The sequence below is a fragment of the Hirundo rustica genome, chromosome 4 (assembly GCF_015227805.2).
Source record: "Hirundo rustica isolate bHirRus1 chromosome 4, bHirRus1.pri.v3, whole genome shotgun sequence".
In the NCBI taxonomy this organism is placed as follows: Eukaryota; Metazoa; Chordata; class Aves; order Passeriformes; family Hirundinidae; genus Hirundo; species Hirundo rustica.
Window position 1 is genome coordinate 64,302,673 of NC_053453.1, and position 20,099 is coordinate 64,322,771.

At 47.2% G+C, this 20,099-nt stretch overlaps 1 protein-coding gene across 1 annotated transcript in view; it reads right to left on the bottom strand.

The window, feature by feature from the left end:
- DENND2A (DENN domain containing 2A) overlaps positions 1 to 20,099 on the bottom strand; it is a 57,449-nt gene that overhangs the window by 15,084 nt on the left and 22,266 nt on the right. The window contains exons 2-13 of the mRNA XM_040061386.2: positions 19,586 to 19,684; positions 16,767 to 17,978; positions 15,625 to 15,752; positions 12,278 to 12,399; positions 9,698 to 9,895; positions 7,651 to 7,744; positions 6,308 to 6,358; positions 3,229 to 3,416; positions 2,422 to 2,531; positions 2,141 to 2,210; positions 1,412 to 1,489; positions 774 to 914 (exon numbers count right to left, since the gene is read on the bottom strand). Of these exons, the coding sequence (XP_039917320.1) occupies positions 774 to 914; positions 1,412 to 1,489; positions 2,141 to 2,210; positions 2,422 to 2,531; positions 3,229 to 3,416; positions 6,308 to 6,358; positions 7,651 to 7,744; positions 9,698 to 9,895; positions 12,278 to 12,399; positions 15,625 to 15,752; positions 16,767 to 17,978; positions 19,586 to 19,656 (2,463 nt within the window). The 5' untranslated portion in view covers positions 19,657 to 19,684. The remainder of the gene's footprint in view (positions 1 to 773; positions 915 to 1,411; positions 1,490 to 2,140; positions 2,211 to 2,421; positions 2,532 to 3,228; positions 3,417 to 6,307; positions 6,359 to 7,650; positions 7,745 to 9,697; positions 9,896 to 12,277; positions 12,400 to 15,624; positions 15,753 to 16,766; positions 17,979 to 19,585; positions 19,685 to 20,099) is intronic.

A 20,099-nucleotide genomic window follows, 5' to 3' on the forward strand; every position in this document is an offset into this window, starting at 1 on the left:
TGCAGTAATGTCATTTAGTTGGGACTGTTTTCAGTTGGGTTGAGGAGAACGTCATCACGTAGTGCTCTGCTGAAAGCCCGCAGGCACAACTTTATCAACTCACTTGCTTTCCTCCCTCTCACATTCAAGGCATACCATGCCCCGCAGCAAGTATGGCCAAACTAATTCAGTTTGTCTCCCTCCATCCTCCCACAGTCTTTCAGTGCTATGCCCTAAAGCTCTGGACACTTAAAACCCTCCCGCTGTCCTCACACCGCATCGCATAGTGCACGATGCAACACAAATCCTCATCTCCACACTGAGAAAATGCCATTTTCAAAGGCTGCAACATCGGCCTGCCGCGCTTTCAAGAATTTTTTGACCTGGTCCACACAAACAAAGGTTCTGTATTAAGGGTGCTGGAGCACATTGTACAAACCTGTCGTTAGGAAGTTAAGTGTAGTGTCCTTGAGCAGATCCAAGGTCGTATGCTGGGCAGCACAGGACCTGCTGTGTGTGCCTCTTGGTCTCAAGGCCAATGTCCTGTTTCCTTTTGCTATGCTAGGCTGTGTGCTTACGTTCATTTCTACCATAGGATTTCCATTTTGATTCTGAGCTCACTGAAGTCTCCATTCCATCCCCTCTGGCCCCCTGTTTTACTCTCCAGCTTCCCCACACAGTTGACAGATCATCTGTTTTCGAAGATTCCAGTGCTATGCCATGGTCCCAGCTTCCAGTTGCCAGTCCTGCACCATTTGCTGGCCTGTTTCCCTCTCTCTAGGAAGTGTCTTTACCTCTGTTCCTGAGCCTGGCAAAAAGTTCTTGACTGTAATTGTCCTGCCCAGAGCCGGGAAAGGTGCCTCCATGACACTCCTCATGAGAGGCTGCACCAGGGCTGGGGAAATGCCCCGTCTCTTCTCAACCTCATCCAAGATCTGAAATAAAGGCACGAAGACACAAAAACATGCAAATCAGGAAGAGGGAGATAACACCAAGAATGAAGTGCACCAACATCCGTCTAATGTCCCCTCCTTAATCCAGTACTGACATGGAGATTTGTATCAAAATAAAGAAGGCAAAAGGTGCAACTGAAGACACTTGATTTCTTTCATCAGGAGAAACACATCTCCAATGAGGTCACTGTAAAGCTGAAAATTTGCCAACTCCCCACTACACTCAGAGTCAGGACTCCACCTTTTAACCTCTCTTGCATTCTGGGAGTTTTGCTGAAGGAAGAAGGCAAGAGCTGACGATCTAGTTTTCCTATGAACTGCGCTTTTCCTAGGTTCTGGAATTAGCATGTGGTCGCCTCACCAACACCATTTCAGATCCTTTCTTCAGCTTCCCTGATCCTAATTCATTCAGGTGCTGGCTTCATTTTCAGGTCCCTCTTGACCTAAAGCACAAATTCCCTCTCTTCCTCCCCCCTCACCTTAGAGAAGAGATTGAAGCATCCAAGGCGACTCACAATGCAGTAAACTTCTGGGAGACGCTTCCCTTTTCCACTGGGCTTTCGAGACAAACACAAACACACACCAAGGAATGTCAGCGTTACAACTACTGCAAAGACAGCCAAAAAAACTACCAAGGGAATGTCAGAGTTATAACTGCTGCAAAGACAGAGTGTCTGGTCTCTCAGCTGTGCCTCTCACTGGCTGGCTCAGAAACTGGCAGGCATTTGACAGTATGGTGATGATGGCAACCTGGCTCACACCCTGGTACACCAGAAACAGTGAGGAGAAACGGGCACATGCACAGCATGGTCCCACCTCACCTAAATCAAACGACAAAGGCAGAGCAGACTGATCTACAGAGACAGCTCTGAACATACAGGACCAGCACAGGCTGAGACAACTGTTTAACAGGTATCCAAACCTAAAGAGGATAAACCCTGTCTTCAGCTTAGTGGTGAAACAACAGTCCATGGTCGTGGTAAAGTGCTGGTGCAAGGAAAGAGAGTTATGTTTGGGGCGGAGGATGGGACGCAGAGAGGGACTTTGGCACTGAACAGAAGAGAGCAAAGCTGCTCTGCTGCTGTTCTTTTCATTGCACACTGAAAGAGAAGAGCAGCAGCTTTCCACTTTGCAGAATGGGTGCCAGTAACACCAACCCCACAGAGGGCTGCACCACCAGGAAAAGAAAAAAATTCAGGGATAATTACCAGCAGCCTCCTACAATACCCAAATCGCCTGCTTCCATCTTCTCCCGTCAGGACAAATGAGAATGTCTCACTGCAGAAAGAGAAACCAGAATGACAAGATACCCATCAGCCACATTACCAGCCTCAGACATACAAATCCAATAAACCCCCAGAATTTCTGCATTTCCCATACACCCCTCTCAGAGCTCTGCCCCATCTTCTACCGTAACAGCTCTTGTACTTAATTAGCCTGACGTAGAAATCTGTTTCTCATGAATCAGGATACTAAGTACAGTACATACCTGGCAAACTGATGGATGGGGGCCCAGTCCTTTGCATCAGGGAAGCAAAACTGGGGAATAGCTTTCAACTGATCTTCTGCCTCACGCATGAATTTGAACGAGCGCTCAAGCTAGCAGAATAGAGAGAAGGAATGTTTCCAATTAGTCATGTGGGGATGGAATGACTTCAAATATTTTTCCTGTGACAAATGAAGAGGTGATGACAGAGGCTAAGCTTCTGCCTGGAAGATATTAAAATTTCTGTGATTCTGGCTCACCTAGTCTTTAGATATCTCAAGGTAACTCTGTGCCCCCAATTCCATCAAGCCCTGTCTCTGCATCACCTGCCTCTGCTATATTGTGCCTCTAATATGGGACACAACTTCCAGCAAGGGGCAAGAGAACTGAAGTCTGAGGGAAGCTCTCATGAGTCACATCCCATTTACAAGCACTCTGTCACACTGGCTCTGTGTTTCTCCCATTCCTCCTTCCCCATTTTGAACTAGGCTATCACCGAAAGCCGTTCCTTACAGTTCAGAACACGTATCCTCTCCCACCAGTTTTCTTTAAAGAGGAAAGGGGGAGAAAGGGAATAGCTACATAAAAGTCATAGCCAAGTGCAGCAAAAGATCTAAATCAGCTGCTCTTTCAGCAGTGAGCAATACCAAGACAATTCTCGGGCAGTGCCTGAAGCCCTCCCACTTTCTTTGGTCTCCCTTAGTACCGACACAGCAGAGGGGTCACTGATACAACACGTGGTCGACAGAGAAGCTGCAGCTCCTCCAGCCATCCAAGTGCACCACACAACCCGAGACGGGTCAGGCAGACCTTCAGTGGGAACTGCTGGGTGACCTCAGGGATGTAGGCAGCCCCAGCCTGCTTCTTGTGCAGCGACACCACAACGAAGTACTCGAAGAGCTGCCTCTCCTGGTACTCGATCAGGTCGCGCTCCAAGGTCTGGTACCGCGGGGTTTGCTTCAGCCGGGACTTCACGTGCACCAGGCGCTGGCTGTGAGCTACGGAAACAAGCAGAGGCTCTGACTCAGCCTGGCTCTTTGCACGGAGCACCTGCAGTGCTTTGCAGAGACTGAGGGATAAACCTGAAACCACCTCACTGCAGTGGCCTTGGCAGTGGCTGACTAAGAGGTGGGAACCATTTGGAAGCTGCGCTATGAATATTGGCAGAGATGGGCCATCGTCTTGTGCCATCACCCTGAAGAACTCTGGCAGCAGAAGGATTTCACGGATAGCTTTTAGAGCTGAAACAGCCCAAGCTGAGATCCATACAGGACACGATGTAGCAGATAATGTCCAGGCATTCATCCTAGCACTCATTTATGCATTTTTCAAAGCCAGCACAGTGAGGTGATCGACCTCTTTGTTCACAGAAGGCTGTGGGCAGCAATCCCCAAGGTTTTACCAGAGCAGCGCTCGGGTCAGGCCAGGGCTCTGATGTCTGAGTAATGCTGGGGACTCCCAGCTCCAGCACACAGGCTGGGCTGTAGGCCAACAACAAAAGACACGTGAAAAGAGGTGCCAGTGAAAAATGCTGGCTCATGCCAGTTCTTCCTGTGCCTAAAACTAATCTCTCAGTGCCATGCCTCTGCAAGTACACCCAAGACAATGGGAAAACAAGAAAAACTGCCAAGCAAGCTGTAACTGCAACACACACATGAGCCATGGGACAATAAACATTCCAGCATGGAAAGTAATGAAAAGTTGCCTGCTGAGAAGAGACCAGATGAGATTCCCCGAGACCACTCCCCTGCTTCGTTTTACAGTTGCATCACAAATTAAATCTCCATGATGTCTCCCTTATCCCTGCTACAAAAGAAAGAAAGAATTAACTACAAGCAGAGACTACAGCACATTCTCACAGCTTTGCTTTTTGGGAAGGTGGGTGGCAATTCAACTTTTTGACGGAAAAATCAACAACCACAGAGATACCATAGGAACTCCAGTACACAAGATATCTGCTTGGGAGACAGGACTTCCCGAGAGATGGAATATACTTGTTGATCTTTTGTCTAGTAAAGTTGTGCCACTCAGACAATTCCAGACAATGTAGTTTAAAGTAATCTTGAGGTGCCTCTCAAATCAGAAAGCGTAACAAATTCTGGATAGTTAAAGCCCTAGAAAGATGGCTTAGACTCCTTTCTCTATGCAAATAACATAGTCACCTACTGTGTTATTTGCTCTAGAGCTGTAAAGCTTTCAGAAGTGGTTTCTGTTTCACCAGGGACTTCAAAAGGAGAGGTGTTACAGCAATGCTGAGTGCTTCTGAAAAACTTGCTCAAGATCTGCACTGCTTATATTCTAAAGATACCAGAATTTTACTGCTGTCATTACAGCAGTTTGTCTTCCAAGACTTTTCCTTTCTGAAGGTCAGTGCTTCCAGCTCTGACATACAACCTTATGATTTACTGTGTCTCAGGTGATGTACAGTGACTTGCAAGCAGAGGAAGCTGGCTGGTGTGACTTATGTGTTACACAAAATGTACAAAGTCCCAAATACAAGAGACTTGCTAAATCATCTCACTTCCTATTTAAAAATAGGGAGGTCAACAGTTCAACAAGGCATAAAGCAAAATACAAGTGCAGTTAGAGCAAAGAGCAAGTGCCAGAGCTCCTGTTCACACTTATGTAGACTTGCATAGTCACTCAGACTGAGGTCTGGATCTGGATATTGTTCAGAGCCCAGTGCTGTTGGATTTGAGGTGACTCCATATGATCTCCATCATCCTCTCTCCAGGGAGTTTCCTGAGCTGCAGCTACAGAGAAACACAGGATGATGCACACAATTCACTATGGCAACCAGCAGCAGACAAGAGTTCAGGTCTTCCTGGCCACATCTACACTGCCTTTCTCAGCTAGATCTGAACATGGTCTGTATTTCACAACATCACATCTCAGGAGGGTTGTGAATGTAATTTCTGCACCATCCTGGTGCAAACCCTCTCTCCTGTCTCTTAGCACCTGTCAAAAGGTAGGCAGTGACACACAAAAGACTTCAATGCAAATGAAAGCAAGAGCATACACTAGTTCTTGAGGGGGAAGCTGTGCTCCCAAGAGGGAACTCAGTCTGAGCTTTCACTTCTGGAAACCTGGGAGAGGGTGAGAACGAGCACTCCCACTCACAATGCACCGTGGCTCACACACAGCCCAGCTGCTGCTCATGTCCTTTCCAGCTTGGAACCGAACTGACCTGCTGTCCAGATCTGATGTGCATGTGAGTCAGCAAACTTTGGAATGGGAGGGAGCTTCCATCTCGCATTCTAACTCTGCCAGGACTTTGAATTTGCCACACAAATTCCCAAAAGACAGCAAGGTCCCCAGAATGCCCAGGGACTAATTACCAGTAGAAGGTTTCAGGAGAGTATTTTGGAGACCAGTACACCAAATAATCCTACAAGAGTGGAGAAAGAAATGCAGTGCTTTATCCCAACCCAGCCAATGCAGGAGAGTTTAACCAGCAATAAACCACATAGTGCAACTCTGTTTCCCTAGCCAGCCAGTCTGGCTGGTGGCTTTTCTCCCATAGTAAGCATGTGGTGAGGCGTCTGGACACCCAGAGCCATGCAATGCTGCTTCTGCCAGCCTGGTCACACATTTCTGACTCTGCACATAGAGAAATCTCACTGTATTTCCTCAGTGTCCAATGCTCCTCCTGGGAAAGTCAGTCAACAAGGAGCTTTGATGGGAGTTGGAAGAGATGTTTGTTTAAGGCTCCTATAGCCCTCTGCCCACGGATTTCCTCCTGCAGCATTGAGATCTTTGTCCTCTTGCTGCTTTCTATGCAGAAACAGGGAACTTCTCCAAAGGTAGAACACAGAGGAGGGATCTTGTCCTAGGAGCTCAGAGCAGAGTTTATCAGGAGCCATTTGCTCCCTCCACACATTTGCCTTACCTTTCAGCTTCTCCTCAGTGTCACTGTCTGATTCACTGTTTTCATCTGTAACTAGGAAAAAAGAAGAAAGGGGAAGATGAATTAAGGAAAGTCAATTTATAGCTGTGCACTTCTTATCACGGGCATGAGAAAGCTGGGCAACTTCAGGGGGAAGCAGTTTAGGTCCCAAAGGCCTTGTTCTTTTCAAGGGTGCACATACCCACAGGTACTCAGCCTACCAATCCTGGAATCTTCCCATTCATTCAGGGAAAAAAAGCACCCAAACAAACAACAACAACAAAATAAATTTTGCACAGCCGGAAGAGTTGCATAAAGAATAAAATGCCAAAATGGTATTTTATCTGAGTCGGTATAAGCACAACACCAAGGAAAAATACTCATTATTATGCAGTAGTTTGTGGGACATGGGATAAAACCAAGAAAAGAAAGAAAGAAACAAACAAAAAAAAAATTGTCAGACTGAATCAGATTCAAGGTCTATAGGGTCCAGTGATCTATTTCTCTGAATGATGCTTTAGGGAGTGGTATAAAAAGTCTGGGATGCTTCCCCTGAAAGTTCATATAAACACACTCATCCACCCTGTGGCTGTCTATGCTTTATGAAATAGGATAAGCAGTACCAAATAATTGTGGGAAACAAATAGAGGTGATCACCTTTTGCTGGAAATTAAAGTGTTTTGGAAAAAAAAAAAAATCCTGTGTTGCAAAGACACAATCTTCATTTTTACAGAAATGAGATGCTCAAAAGTAATTGCTCTGAAGTGCCTGAATGCTTTGGGCTACTTGTTGACAGTGGGAGGCTGAAAGTCTCAATCCTGCTATGATGGAGATGGTCCTACAGTCAGTTGTAGAAACCCTGATTCCCAACTGAGGCTATTTGTTTATTGGTATGGTGAAAGAACCAGGGCTGTTCTAAAATCTCCTGTCTTCCATTGGACTGTTCACTGAAGTGACACATTCCCACAAAATATTTTGATCTCAACAAATCAGAGCTTTTGGACAGAACATTCCTCTCCATAGCTTCCAGCATGTTCCAGAAATAAACATCAAAAAGAGGGGACATGTTTGGTATGACCTATAAGGTTATCATGCAAAGCCATGGAATGAAAATGAAGCAAGAAAAACAGAAAACTTCCATTTAAACCAAAGTCCTTTGGCCAGAGGAACGGCCCTTATCTTACCAAAAAAAAAAAAAAAAAAAAAAAAAAGTGGAAACCCCAACTCAGCCTTAGTCTGGACTGCAAGAAGCGCTAGAAAGTGTCACATAAACCACTAAGGCAGTCTAAAGTCCAAGCCAAGTCCTCAGAAAGTCTTAGATGCACGATGATGTGAAGCTCCTTTACCTTTCCCTGAATTGCTCTCTGTAGACTGTGACAGTCTCTTGACACGTTTCTTTCCTCTCCGAGCCTCGTAAATGGCATTGATTTTCAGCACAAGCTGCTCAGCAAACACACAAACAAAAGAGGTCAATTTCTTCCACAGGCAAGAAATCAGGTTAGAATTTCGTGCAAAGCTCTCTTTATCCCAGCCTTGGTCATACTGAAGCTCTTCTCTCGTTGGTGCAGGACGCACAATGCCCAGACCTACGCTGCACTGCCAGTGGCCAGCTCACTCTGGTACAGCAGGAGCCCAGGGTAACAAACCCTGATGAAAGGTATTAAGGTACCTTAATGCACTTCCAGACTGTGCAGCTGTATTAGCTTGACAGGGTCCACCTCTCCATACCATGATCCATGCTCCAGGGAGCACCAGAGGACCCCTTGGCAACCTGCCCTGGTTTCTGCAGGTTTGGAAGTAAAAAACTGGCTGGAGGATGACTGAAGAAATTGAGGAGTGTGGAAGCCAGTGATACTGAAATATTTTACACCAGCGGTTCCCTTTGCAAATCCTGTAATCCCTGTGCTCCCAGCTGACCAAGAGAGAGGACATTTCAGTGTTGGGCTGTGCTGGGCTTAGTGGCACATTGGGTGCCTGTGGTCTCCTTGTCCATTCCTGAAGGGGAGGGGAATTGCAGCAGAGCCATGCCAGGCTTTCTGCTTGAGCAGACCTGCCTGTCTCTCAAGGTCCCAGGCAGGAGCACAAGGATATGGCCACAGCATTCAGATTGATTCCATAAATAATTGCAATTCAGATTCCAGATTTACCTCCACGCACGTCTTACGAGCTCAAGGTAAGACAGGCCCAGCACCACCCACTTGGTCAGGCAGCTCTGAATACAAATATTTAAGTGGGAGGCAGCATGCTCCGATGTGGAAGGGCAGCCTTCACCCAGATGTCCAGCTCAAGCCTCAGGTGATGCTGCCCTTGACACAGCCCTGAGCTGGCCCTGCAAGTCTGCTCAGTGGCACTGTGGGGTAAATAAAGACTTGGAATCCTCTCTTCAGCTGACATAAGAGTATGTGTGAACACACTGACAGAGCTCAAGCCCATGCACAGATGTGAAGACATACTGGGAAAGAAACCCTAAACATTTGCAGTCTTTGGCTCATTCCTGAGAGACTGAGGCACACAGAGAGGGCATTCAAAAACCAGATATGCAAACATGAACACGGATCTGGCAACCAGGAAACAAAGAAGATACACAAACACATCCCTTTTTCCCCAAATGCAAACTGCGGGTATGGAAAAAAATCACCACAGACTGTTCCTGGTAGCCTCTGCTTGTCCTGCAAAGACCGGGATAAGCAACTGTGTTTTTATAACTGTGTTTTTGAAACATTCAATAGATAGACTGCTGCCAAACCTCATTTGGATTGAAAACACATCCTGGCAGATCTGAAAGAAAATAGAATTCAAATGGAGCAATGCTGTATCCAAGAAATAGGAAATGTTGCTGCAGAAAGTGCTCGTAACTGCAGACAAGTCCGTTTTGTCACCAATTTGTCATTATGTTCATTTCCCACCTACAATCACACTTTTCCTTAAATTATAAACAGCCAGTGCACCAATCAGAATGAGCAAGGAGCAACAGATTGCCATGAGGAAACAAACACACAACACAGATAATTTCTGATTGTCCCATCCAGGAAAAACAGAAGGAAGTATGATGGGGAACATCTTTTGCAAAATACAAACTGCTTTTTTCCCCTCTGACACACTTCAGCTTCTATCCCAAAATTACAATGCCCTTTTTTTCCCCCCCCTTTTTTTCTTATTATGAATTCTCAGATGGAAAAATAACTTCTTTGAAAGGTGCAGACATGTTTGTGTGCCTTCTCCTTCGGGCAGAAAGGGAGTTAAACACAAGTCAAGTCAACAGCCAGGACAGCAGCTACCTTGCAGGGATGCCACACACCAGAAACGAAAGAAAAGCTGGTCTCATACTCACATTCCTGCCTGGAGAAGCAAAAAAAAAAAAAAAAAAAAAAAAAGACAAAGCCCTAGATTTACCTTGGGAATCTTCCTTCTCCTCTTGCCATTCTGAGAGTCTCCCAAGGAGAAGAAGGTGTCATCTGGACTGCTGGGGGTTGAGGGAGGGCTGATTTTGGATGGTGACCCAGTCCCATCACGGCTCAGTTTCCTTATGTCCGGCAGCTTGAAACTCCGCCGCTCTGAGTTTTGCCGGAAAAACATGGGTTTGGAAAGCAACTGGAAAAGGAGGAGGAGGAATGAATGACCACAGTGCCTCGTGTGTCTTTGCTCCATTGCTTACAGTGCCCTATCAGGAAATGTGCAGTGGGGCAGCCACAGCACCCAGTTGTCAGAACAGCCTGAGAGTGCCCGTGGATTTCTGCACATGCAAGAAACCCATGCAGCTGCCAGGCTACATCTTGACCAGCAATTTAACCATCCCATTTTCATTCCAGAACAGAACACAGGCTCAGGGGATGGCCAAGAAGGCCTTACACCAGTGCAGGAAAAAAATCCCCCAGGATCTGGGTAATCCAGAGGCTGGGATTGTAAACAGGACAAGACCAACCAAGCAACCACAAGCATTTGGATAAGGAACAGCTAGCCAGGAGGTACAGAGGAGCAGTGAGAGCAGGCAAAAAGCACTGTCAGTGGGGCTGCCTTTGACAGGAGCCAGAGTCAGAGATTGCAAAGGGTACAAGAGATGCTGTTAAGCAGTTATGGAGACTGCTTTCCTCCAAAACTCATTAGCAAGTTTGGTGCAAGTACAACGGAAGATATTTAAGTAGCACAGTAAAGTTCCTGAAGTCTCTGACCAAAAATAGCATCAGAGAAGTAGAAAGCTCAGCTCCAGATAAAGAGGGGCAAACTACTTCTCACCAGAAAGATGCTCAATAAGAACACTTTTTATCTTCTCCTACAGAATTTCCCAGTAGTTATGACAAGGTAAATTGCACCTTTTGTGGGAACAGTATCTGCACTGCCAGAAGACGTATCTGAATATGTGGGGGAGAGTTCTCCAGCCTGGTTCTGAATGATTCACAGCAGCACCGTGACTGTAGCTGAGGCAGCACCACCATCTGCCTCCACCAGCAGACACACTCAGCAGTTACTAGTCACACCAATTAACCCATTCAGGTTAGCTCAGGCGTCTCTGGATCTGGCAGAAGACGCCCAGGTCACAAAAAACCTTTGCCACCTACAGAGAAGTCATGTAGAAATGAGGCTGTAAGGAGCTTTTGCACTGAAGAATCTCATTCTGCACCAGGGAAATGAGCCACTACTTATATAGCAGTCCTGAAAGCCTGTCCAGACCCATCCCCATCACTGCAGCCTGGCCAGGCTCTCCAGCAGGATGAATGCTGCAGTTGCAAACCCATTGGCTGCCAAGAGAGCTGCAGCATTTCTTTTCTGGCTGATGCAGGTCACGGCTTTTAGACTGTGGAGTAACACAATTACTGCTGTTCAGCTCTCCTGCTGGGAACTGTACCTCTGGTGAAAGGCATTCCTGTGCAGCACTGCAGCCTCCTTTCCACAGCACGTGTGGGAAATCTGGGTGCACTGGTGACTGCAGATCTCTGTGAGGGAGTTCAGCCTCATCCCAACGCTCACACACATGGCCCCTTGCTGCTCTAGCCCCAGCTAGCAACAAGGAGAATGGATTGAGCAACCACAGAACAATTTCCACTTTAAAGAGCTGAATTATCCAAAGACACCTTAGTTGCTGATTAAGCTGGTTGGAAATGAGCAGCATGTCAAGGAATGCTGCACGTGGGACTTCTGAAAATGTTGGATAACAGCTCTAATAATAGTTGCTTCTTGGAAAGCATGAGAAAACCCTTTGGTCAGGAAAGCTGTGTTTAGATCCCTGCTATCCACTCCGAACCCATTTATTGCCAAGATGACTTTGGCTGTCATGCTGTCCCTGCTGTCCCAGGCTTGGATTATCTAAACAGGCAACAGGAATCAACCAAAGCAGTTGGGAGGCTGAGAGAGCAGGGCTGGCCTTGGTAAACCCTAAGCTATGAGCAAGACATGCCAACCAAAGTTCTACCTCTTCTTCTGGTTCCATGGACAAGGAGGAAAAAGGCACCGCGCTGTGAGCTGGGCTGTGGTGGGGATGCCCATCTGGCTCTCTACCCAGGGGACTGGCACTGCCTTACCCACCAGCAAATTGTCTCATGGAGAGAGCATGAAAGGCTCTGGGGGGTGGGAGGAGTGCTGCAGAGGCACCTGGGCACTGGCAGGGGCAGACTGCACTGCCCACAGACACTGAGACAAGGCTACTGCAGGCCTGGGTTACCCAAATACTTCCATGCCCTCTTTGAGGGGAGGAAGGTCTTCCCACACCACCAGGGAAGGCAATCCTGGAGTGAAAAAAAAAGTGAAACCACATCTACCATTTATGTAAGTGAACGCTGCCTTTTTTTTTTTTTTTTTTTTTTTTTTTTAACCTCACTGAAGGGCAGTAAATTCCCTCTTATCACACTGTACTCTGTGACAAAAGACCTAAAGGAAAAATCCCTAACATAATGAAGGTGTCCACTTTTTCCACAGGGGACCTGGATTTCACCCAAGAACTTTCTGGAGCAGAAGAAGTGGCCACTTGAATCAAAGTACCTTAGTGGGAGTCCCAGGTACAGAAGAGGTGGGGGATGCTGGGAAGGTCAGGACACATTTCTTCCCCAAACAGCGGCTGTTGGTCTCGATGTCTTCGTAAGGGTTTTCCTTTGATGGTGGATCTGCAGCAAAAAGCCAAAAGCAAAAGATTCTCAGTGCAGAAAATCTCTGAGGTTTGCCATAAAAATCCATTTAGGGATCTGCTGGTCTTCTCCCACCTCCCACATCAGACATAAAGACCTGTTCTCAAGCATTCCTGCAATTGCTTCATTCTCATCACTGCCCTAGAAGTCCAGCTGCTTGCTGGACAGTGTCCAAACCCTGACACAGACAAATGCAGCCATAGAAACATATCACAGATACCACAGATGGAAAAGACCCTGTGAGCTCTCAAGTTCATTTTCCTGTGTCCAAATGAGCTGTGATGTTCTCATGCACATAAGAGTTCATAACTTATAGTTCATAACTATATTTCCTTCTTTCCAGTCCTCTGCTTGGAGTTGCTCAATGAAACTGTGAGCTGAAGCCTAGCATGAAGGTCCTGTCTCTGTTTAAGCCCCACATTTTAGGGAGATGACATCTGGTCATCATTCGGGGCTGAAGTGATGCCCAGCTCTTGGGCTGACTGCAGGAAGACTAAATCCACATTCTGAATATGGATGTCTATCACACAATCCAGGTTTCAAACACATCTACCAATCATGGAGACCTCAATCTCACACACTGTACTTCAGGAAGAGGGAAGGATTAAGCTACTCAAAGTCAGGATGCTCTTGCCCTGGAGAAGGATGGGTAGGGAGGGGATGAGGGACACAACAAACGTCTCTGAAGTAGATGCAGGTTCCTTTCTTCCCAGCAATTCTGGAGATGAGGCACATGACTAATTTGAGTTTTAAACACCCAAAATCACGTGTAATAAACTTCTTGTATCCCACCCTTCAGCAGTACTAGAGAATGTAAGCCTAAGCGTGTTCAAAAAGAGCACAACTCTGACAAAGCAGGCTGTGACATCTCCACCCAAGCATCTAAGAAACCACTGACAAAGGCTCAGCCCAAGCATCTGCACAGGCAAATGCTAAGTTATGAGCCTTGTCACTTCGCTGTCCTCATTTCATGCCATATCCCAGTGGACATCTGAGACTCAAAGCAACTGCCTTTCTCTTACAGTCACATAATGCTCGGCTGAGAGTAAAGACTGGAAGTCAGTGGTGCTGCAAGGCTCTGCAGCAGGACCAGTGATGGCTGTGGGAATCTGTCTAACCCGTGCTCTCCCCACTGCCTGCCCAGCTGGGGCAGGAGTGCAGCTGGACTCTTCAGACAAGGACAGAAACCCAAGTCTTTCCCAGCACGGTCCTCTCCAGTAGCTGGTGACATTCCAGCACGGAATCCAAATTCACCATGGAGAAGGCAAGTGGGTGTCAGCAAACATTCTCCTGTCCCCCAAACTGGCTCCACTTTCTAATTTCAGTGGCCTCTTCAGTATTGAAAATATACTTCAGTTGTCATCAGCTGGGAAGATTGGAGAAAAAAAGAACAAGCTTGGATTCCGTTGCCTGCCCCAACCTCAAACTGCTAAAAAAGCCCAATTAGCTTCAGTCTAGAAGAAAGAACATAATTTCCCTCTTTTTTACAAATAAACCTTGTCATCTATCGCCCAGCTTCCAATATTCCAGGTATGCAATGGTGAACAGGGGAAAAAAGGGTGCATGAGGGAAATCTCTGTGACTTGCTGGGAATTGGAACCATTATCCCACCAGCAGCTGAACCCCCCCTAAGTCACACATATGAATGGGGGTGTGTGTGTGCCTGCACGTGCTGATGGGCACCCGTGGCTGTCTGTGGGCCAGCAGCAGTGTCCTGCGGCTGCAGTCCGGGCTCCCCCTCCACCGGTGAGGTTTTCGTATGTTGTTTGTTTTGCGGATTAAACTTGTCTGTGGTCTTGTGAAAAACAAAACTGCAGCTTTTTATTTTGCGTTATCCCTGTCCACCCCTTCTTCCAAGCTTTCATGGTAACACCACCAGGATTGCAGGAACCAATTAAAGATCACTGACTCCAGGCAAAGCCTTAACACGCAGCAAGAAAACAAAAAAACGAAATGCTCTATTAGCTGACAATTACCTATAACTTTGTTTTCTTCTAATCTTTGCAACTAAAAGCTGGAGGGGAGAGGAACTTCAGGCTGATATTTGAGTTCCCTGCACACTTGGGACATGGGTGTGCGCTTGTGTTTGAATAGATGGATTCGCCCTCACAGCCAGCCCGTAATGCTATCCATGTTATTCCAGCTGACAAGGTGACCCCTACTCAGTGGTTTCTGAGACCTCCCATCATGCCCCAACACAAAAACCCCACAGCAGCTGCTTAGACATTCCCTGTTCCTTTGGCCCCCCAAGAAAAGAGAAGAAAAAAAGCAAACACAAGGCCCCTAGCTCCACAAATGAAGCCGACAGCTTCAAAAATGTCAGAAGGGATGGATTAGAATTGCCTTGTCTGCCATCAGTCCCAAAGGAACACGATTCCTTTAAGAGTCCTTTCTCATCAACTATGATCTGATTTTATTCATATCAAAATAATAATGCCTGGCCTGCTCCTGAGAAAGTGCAGCTTCTCCTATGCCCAACAGCACAGAGCACCTTTGTAGGATTACAGCAGCATGGCAAAGAGCTGATGCAGTTATTCCCTTCCTACTCTGCTGACCTCAGCCAAGAGATTTATGCAGCACCAGCCTACAGCTACTAAAACTCATTATGGCTTTTTCAAGGGGGACACTTCTATTCTATGCTACATCAAAGGCCACCCATCTCTCAATATTAAAAAACACTATATGAATTGGGAGAGTTGCAGGAAATAATCTTCAAAATGGCACTGATCTGACACTGAAGTTAGAGAACTAAATAAAACTCAATTTCAAAGATTGTGGGACCCAGTTTCTGAATCGCAATGGTACCTGAAGCCATACACAAACCTATTGCTGAGCGGTGGAACTGACTTCAAGGCTCTGCTTTCGGACTGCTCCCATTATCTCAGCAGTGACAATATCACCACAGCGGACAGATCGGAGCTGTGAGAATTAATCCACGGGACAAAAGGAAGGCAGAGGAGATATGCCAGCAAAAAATAAAAGCTGTTTCCCATATGCCTCAGGTTTATCTTTGAAACTGATGAGCTTTGAAGCACCCCGTCCATTCTTCTCATTACTTGCCAACAATATGCGCAAAAATGGGCCCCGGTTTACATTTGGACGATAAACACACTTTATTCAGCGCCTCTGCTGAATGCCTGCTGACCAGGGCTCCCCGTTACTCAGGACTAGCAGCCAGCTCCCTTCCCTGTGCAGGGTTCCTACCCAGGATGTCCTCATAGACGTTCTCCTCCGATAAAGTGCGTGTGAGGGCCAGCTTGGTCTGCGCGTACCAATCCACCCGGCCGTGCTCGGATGACGACTGCAGCAAGTCCTCAAACTCATACGATTTCCTGCACCACGGAGAGGGGGAGGAGGAGCAGAGAGGAGAGCGGTGCGGTTAACAGGCATTCATAACCGAATTACGGCTAATTCACTTCTCCAGCGTGCGGCACAGCTGGCAAAATAAATCACCGGGAACGTTTCGCTGCCTCATCCCATATAAAGCGTGAAAAAGCGATACTGAGATTGGCTGGTTTCATCTGCCACGCAAATAAAGGCATTTGGGGGTGCCATAGATAATCTGGGTTGTCATGGCAATAGCACACTGCGAAGATGCAAGTGTTAAATGGCACATCCTGGAACACTGCACAGAACCTTAGGACACGAGAGGTCCCAGTTACAGCACAGATCCCACCCGTGAAAAGCGTAAGAGGGCCCCAAAATCAGCTCTCTGAGCAGCACAGAAAAACAAAACTTGCTTGCAGGATGGTAGAAAGGGTAAAACTGTGCCCTCCACGAGCAAACCTAGCAAGTTTCGATTTCCTTTCTGCAACAGAGCCAAGAATTTTTAAGTGACAATTTATCCAGAGGGCACTAGAAAAGCTGTGTATTTCATGCTCCCCACCCCAAAAATGTGTGACAATCATGTGGGAGGGGATAGAAGGCAAGCAAGCACTCCAGAAGAATACATACACATCAGATTCACTGAGGTTTACTATGGACAGTGAAAATGCTGCAGTAGAGAGTAGAGATTATCATTCCAAACACTGTTCCAGACCAGCTGCGGTCATTTTGTAATTAAGAAGAGTTGCTGCTAAGAAAACCAAAACAAAACCCCAAATCCCTCAATTTTGGGCTTGAAGGTTAAGCCATGTAATACAGTGACCTAAAATCTGCCATGACTTATCCCTCCACAATTACCCAGTGGAGTAGCACTGGCCACTCATACATTCTCGGAGATGACTGAGTGCTGATTGTGCTGGAGATTCTGAGCAAAAAGGAAAGATCCGTCTCTCTCAGAGAAAGATGGGAAGGTGGGACTCCACCGTGAAGACCAACAGCTTCAAGAAACACAGCCCCAATACCTGTGGTCAGCGTTGTTCTTGTGCTTCCCACTCCAGAGCCTCCTGCTGACAGCTGATGGGGGAGGAGAGGAGGGCAGAGGAGGGGGAGGAATGGATGGCAGAGGGGGTAAGTTTCTTTTATTCCTAACTGCTGGCACCCAGTCCTCTTCTCCCTCGTGTTTGAAAGTCCGCCGAGGCTTGGGCAGTGGGTTGATGAAGGGCTTCTTCTCTGGCACCCCTGGCTCTGTGTACACATTCTCCACCGTGCAGTGCTTGGATTTCACATGAGAAGTTCTTATCTCTTCTAGAGTCCCAAAAATTGGCTCACTGATTTCGGAGTCCACGCCAAGAAACCTCTTGTTGAGCTCAGCCCCACATAAGCCGTCATGGCCCTCAGGGGCGGTGTGTCCCTGTGCTGCCTTCTCCTGCAGGCACTGTGGGGAATAGTAAGTACCAGGCAACTGTGGCTGCAGCTCTGCTGAGCCATCTTTCAATGCCTGCTCTAGCTTCTTGACCTGACTAAGCACTGAAAGATTCTCCTTCTGGACCTCCCACTTCCCACCTTTCACCTCCTTGCACTTTCCGGGGCTGAGCTCCACTTCCTCATCCTTCTGCGCTTCCCCTTTTCGCTCTGCTGCTTGCCCTGTGCCTTTCTGAGTTCCTGCTTTCCGCTCATTCTCTTTGCCTGCCCCTTTGCCCTCCAGTTCCCAGCTCATAAGTCTCTTGGTCTCTGCTTTCCGAGTCCCCGCCGCCTCCCCGCTCATCTTCTCAGTCACACAAGGCGCCCTGTGCTCCTCTTTAACTCCTGGCTCCTCCTCTCTGCGAGGAGCAGGCTGCGTTTCCTTTTTCCCTTCCCATTCTGAAATTTTGTCCTTGATGCTGAAGGACTTATTCCTCAAGCCAACTTTGCCAGGTGACCGTGTATTCTGAGTGCCTCCTATCTGTCTCCTGATGATTTTATTGTTTTCTTTGACGTTCAGATCCACAGTTGGGTCACTGATGATCATTTTAGGACTAAGCATGTTCTGCTGAAAGCAGTCGAGCCTTGGATCCAGCATCAAGTTCTCCAAGGCTCCCAGCGGGTTCTTCACCACAGAAGAAATTGGTTCGGCTTCAGGTGTTAAACCCAGGGCAACAGAGGAACCTTCAGAACATTTCTCACTCAAAAATCCCCACAAAGGTTTTTCTAATTCCTTCACAGCTTCTGTATTGTTTTTATCTGCAAGCTTGATCCTGCATATCAAAGAAAAAGGAAAGAAACACTCACTGCCATTGCTCATCCTTGGTTTAGTTCATCAGCTCCTCAAGCTTTACTCATAAAGCTGATGGCAGAGGATGCTCAAACCAAGCACTTGACATGGGCTTAGAGGGGAGGATGCTCAGGGAAAGGTCCTTCTAGCCAGAACGCAGTGCCCTTGTCTCCTTAAAACCAAGATGAGGTTTGAAATGGAGACTTTGTGGCAGAAGTAGGCTGCAGGTGAGAGAGGTATTTTTCGTACATCAGACATGCTGATACCAATGACAACTTCACCAATGCATGTGGGTGTGTGTGTGCAGCAGAGCTTTGGACATCATCAGGCATTAGGCAAACAAACGCAAAATGGACCACTTGCAAACAACAGCAAAACTACTGCTGTTACACAGAGGAGAAAACATATGGTACAGCTGGCATACCTGTAGTGCCTGCTCAGAGGATCTCTCTCAGTTAACCCCAAATGCAAAGTGATGGCCAAAGACTGCACTTTTATTATTCCATTTCTATGGGCTCTGCCATCCCAGTCCACACATGCCCTCAGGCCCCCATGCACCCAGGCACACTCCCACAGCGCCCAGAAACCAGATTAGACATTCTCAGATCAAACATCTTCACTGTTTGGGTCCAAAGTGCAATAAAAAATCCAAATATAGTTAGTCTAGAGATTTCCAAGTGTGTGATATCACAGTATCAATACTGTGATATTTTATCAATATCCTGCCAAACAGGCAGTCATCCCAACACAAAATGTTTCTGAACTGAAGCACTCGGCCATGTCTTTGAGGTTTGCCTGGGCTCGGGAAAGAGGACCAAGACAACAAAAGGTAATTACTGGGATGCAAACCCATATCAATAGTCCCATTTAACCACAACCCCAACATTAAGACTCAACTTGGGAAATGGCCCCATTAATTTAAACGTGTCAATTGTGCCTCTTCCAGAACTTGGCACTCTCGTAAGAGCATCTGTGGGGACAGCCTGTGTGCTGTCAGGCCTGGAGCTCTGTCCTGGAGCTAAGCAATGCTGGCAGCCACTGCAGGCTGGGCTGTGGTGCAAACTGAGTCTGGGACAGGCTTCTGAGAGGAAAGGGGACCTGAGCCACACCTGCTCTTCCTTAGCCCCACAGATATTGTGCTCCTGGCCGTGGCAGTGACACCGTGCTGCGGTTAGGAGCTGGCTCTGTGAACACCACAGTCTTTCCCAAGTTCCCATCGCAGTGCCACTGGTGGTTGGACCTCAGAGTAGAAACCACTCCGCAATGGGTGGGGACAGTGGGGCTCTTCTGAGGAGACTCCAGGGATGAAGGCTTCAAGTGCAGGCAGGGCAAACATTGACAGAGACATCATCAACCGGTCTTGCCTTGGGGCAGACCTTTTCCAGCACGGTGAGTCTGGAATATTGGAAGTCTGACTGGATGATTTAACACACAGAACCGCAAGATGGGACCTATGGGGTGTGTTTAAATGGGCCAGGAGAGAGGGACAGTGCCCAGCAGAGGCAAGGTTTCCTTCCTTCGGTTTTCTTTGTGTTGGGGATAATAAACACAAGCAAAGCACACTGGCACTGGAACATGGAAAGCTCTCACCTCTCAAGAGACTTGCAGACAGCACCCCCAGACTTGCTGCTCACATCGGCCGCCTTGCTCGCTGTCATCATGTCAGCACACAGCAGGGCAGCAGGTCACCTGCAGACAGACACAAGGAAGAAGTATTGCTCTCTGCTCAGCATCCTTCTCTTTTCCTTCTACACACATACACCTGGGGTCAAAGTTTCTCCTTGAAATCCGGGAGAGGAGCTGAAGCAAGACATGACAGCTTTCTGAGCATAGCCCAGGCTTCTTCCCTTGCAAAACGGAAAGAGGGGTGACAGCAATACCCCTCAGAAGCCCAGTGAGGAGTTGACAGTTTTTGAGGGCAAAAATTGTCTTTGACTCTGCATCAATTGCTGCACCTTGAATTAAATATGGAGCACATTTCAAGAAAGCATTCACTGCTGTCAAAATCTCATCCGATTTAGAATTTTTCCCCCTTGCAAAAGACTAAACCAAAACCAATTTTACAACAACCTGTTTTAAGGCCGTAAGTCTGAGGTAGTTGCTG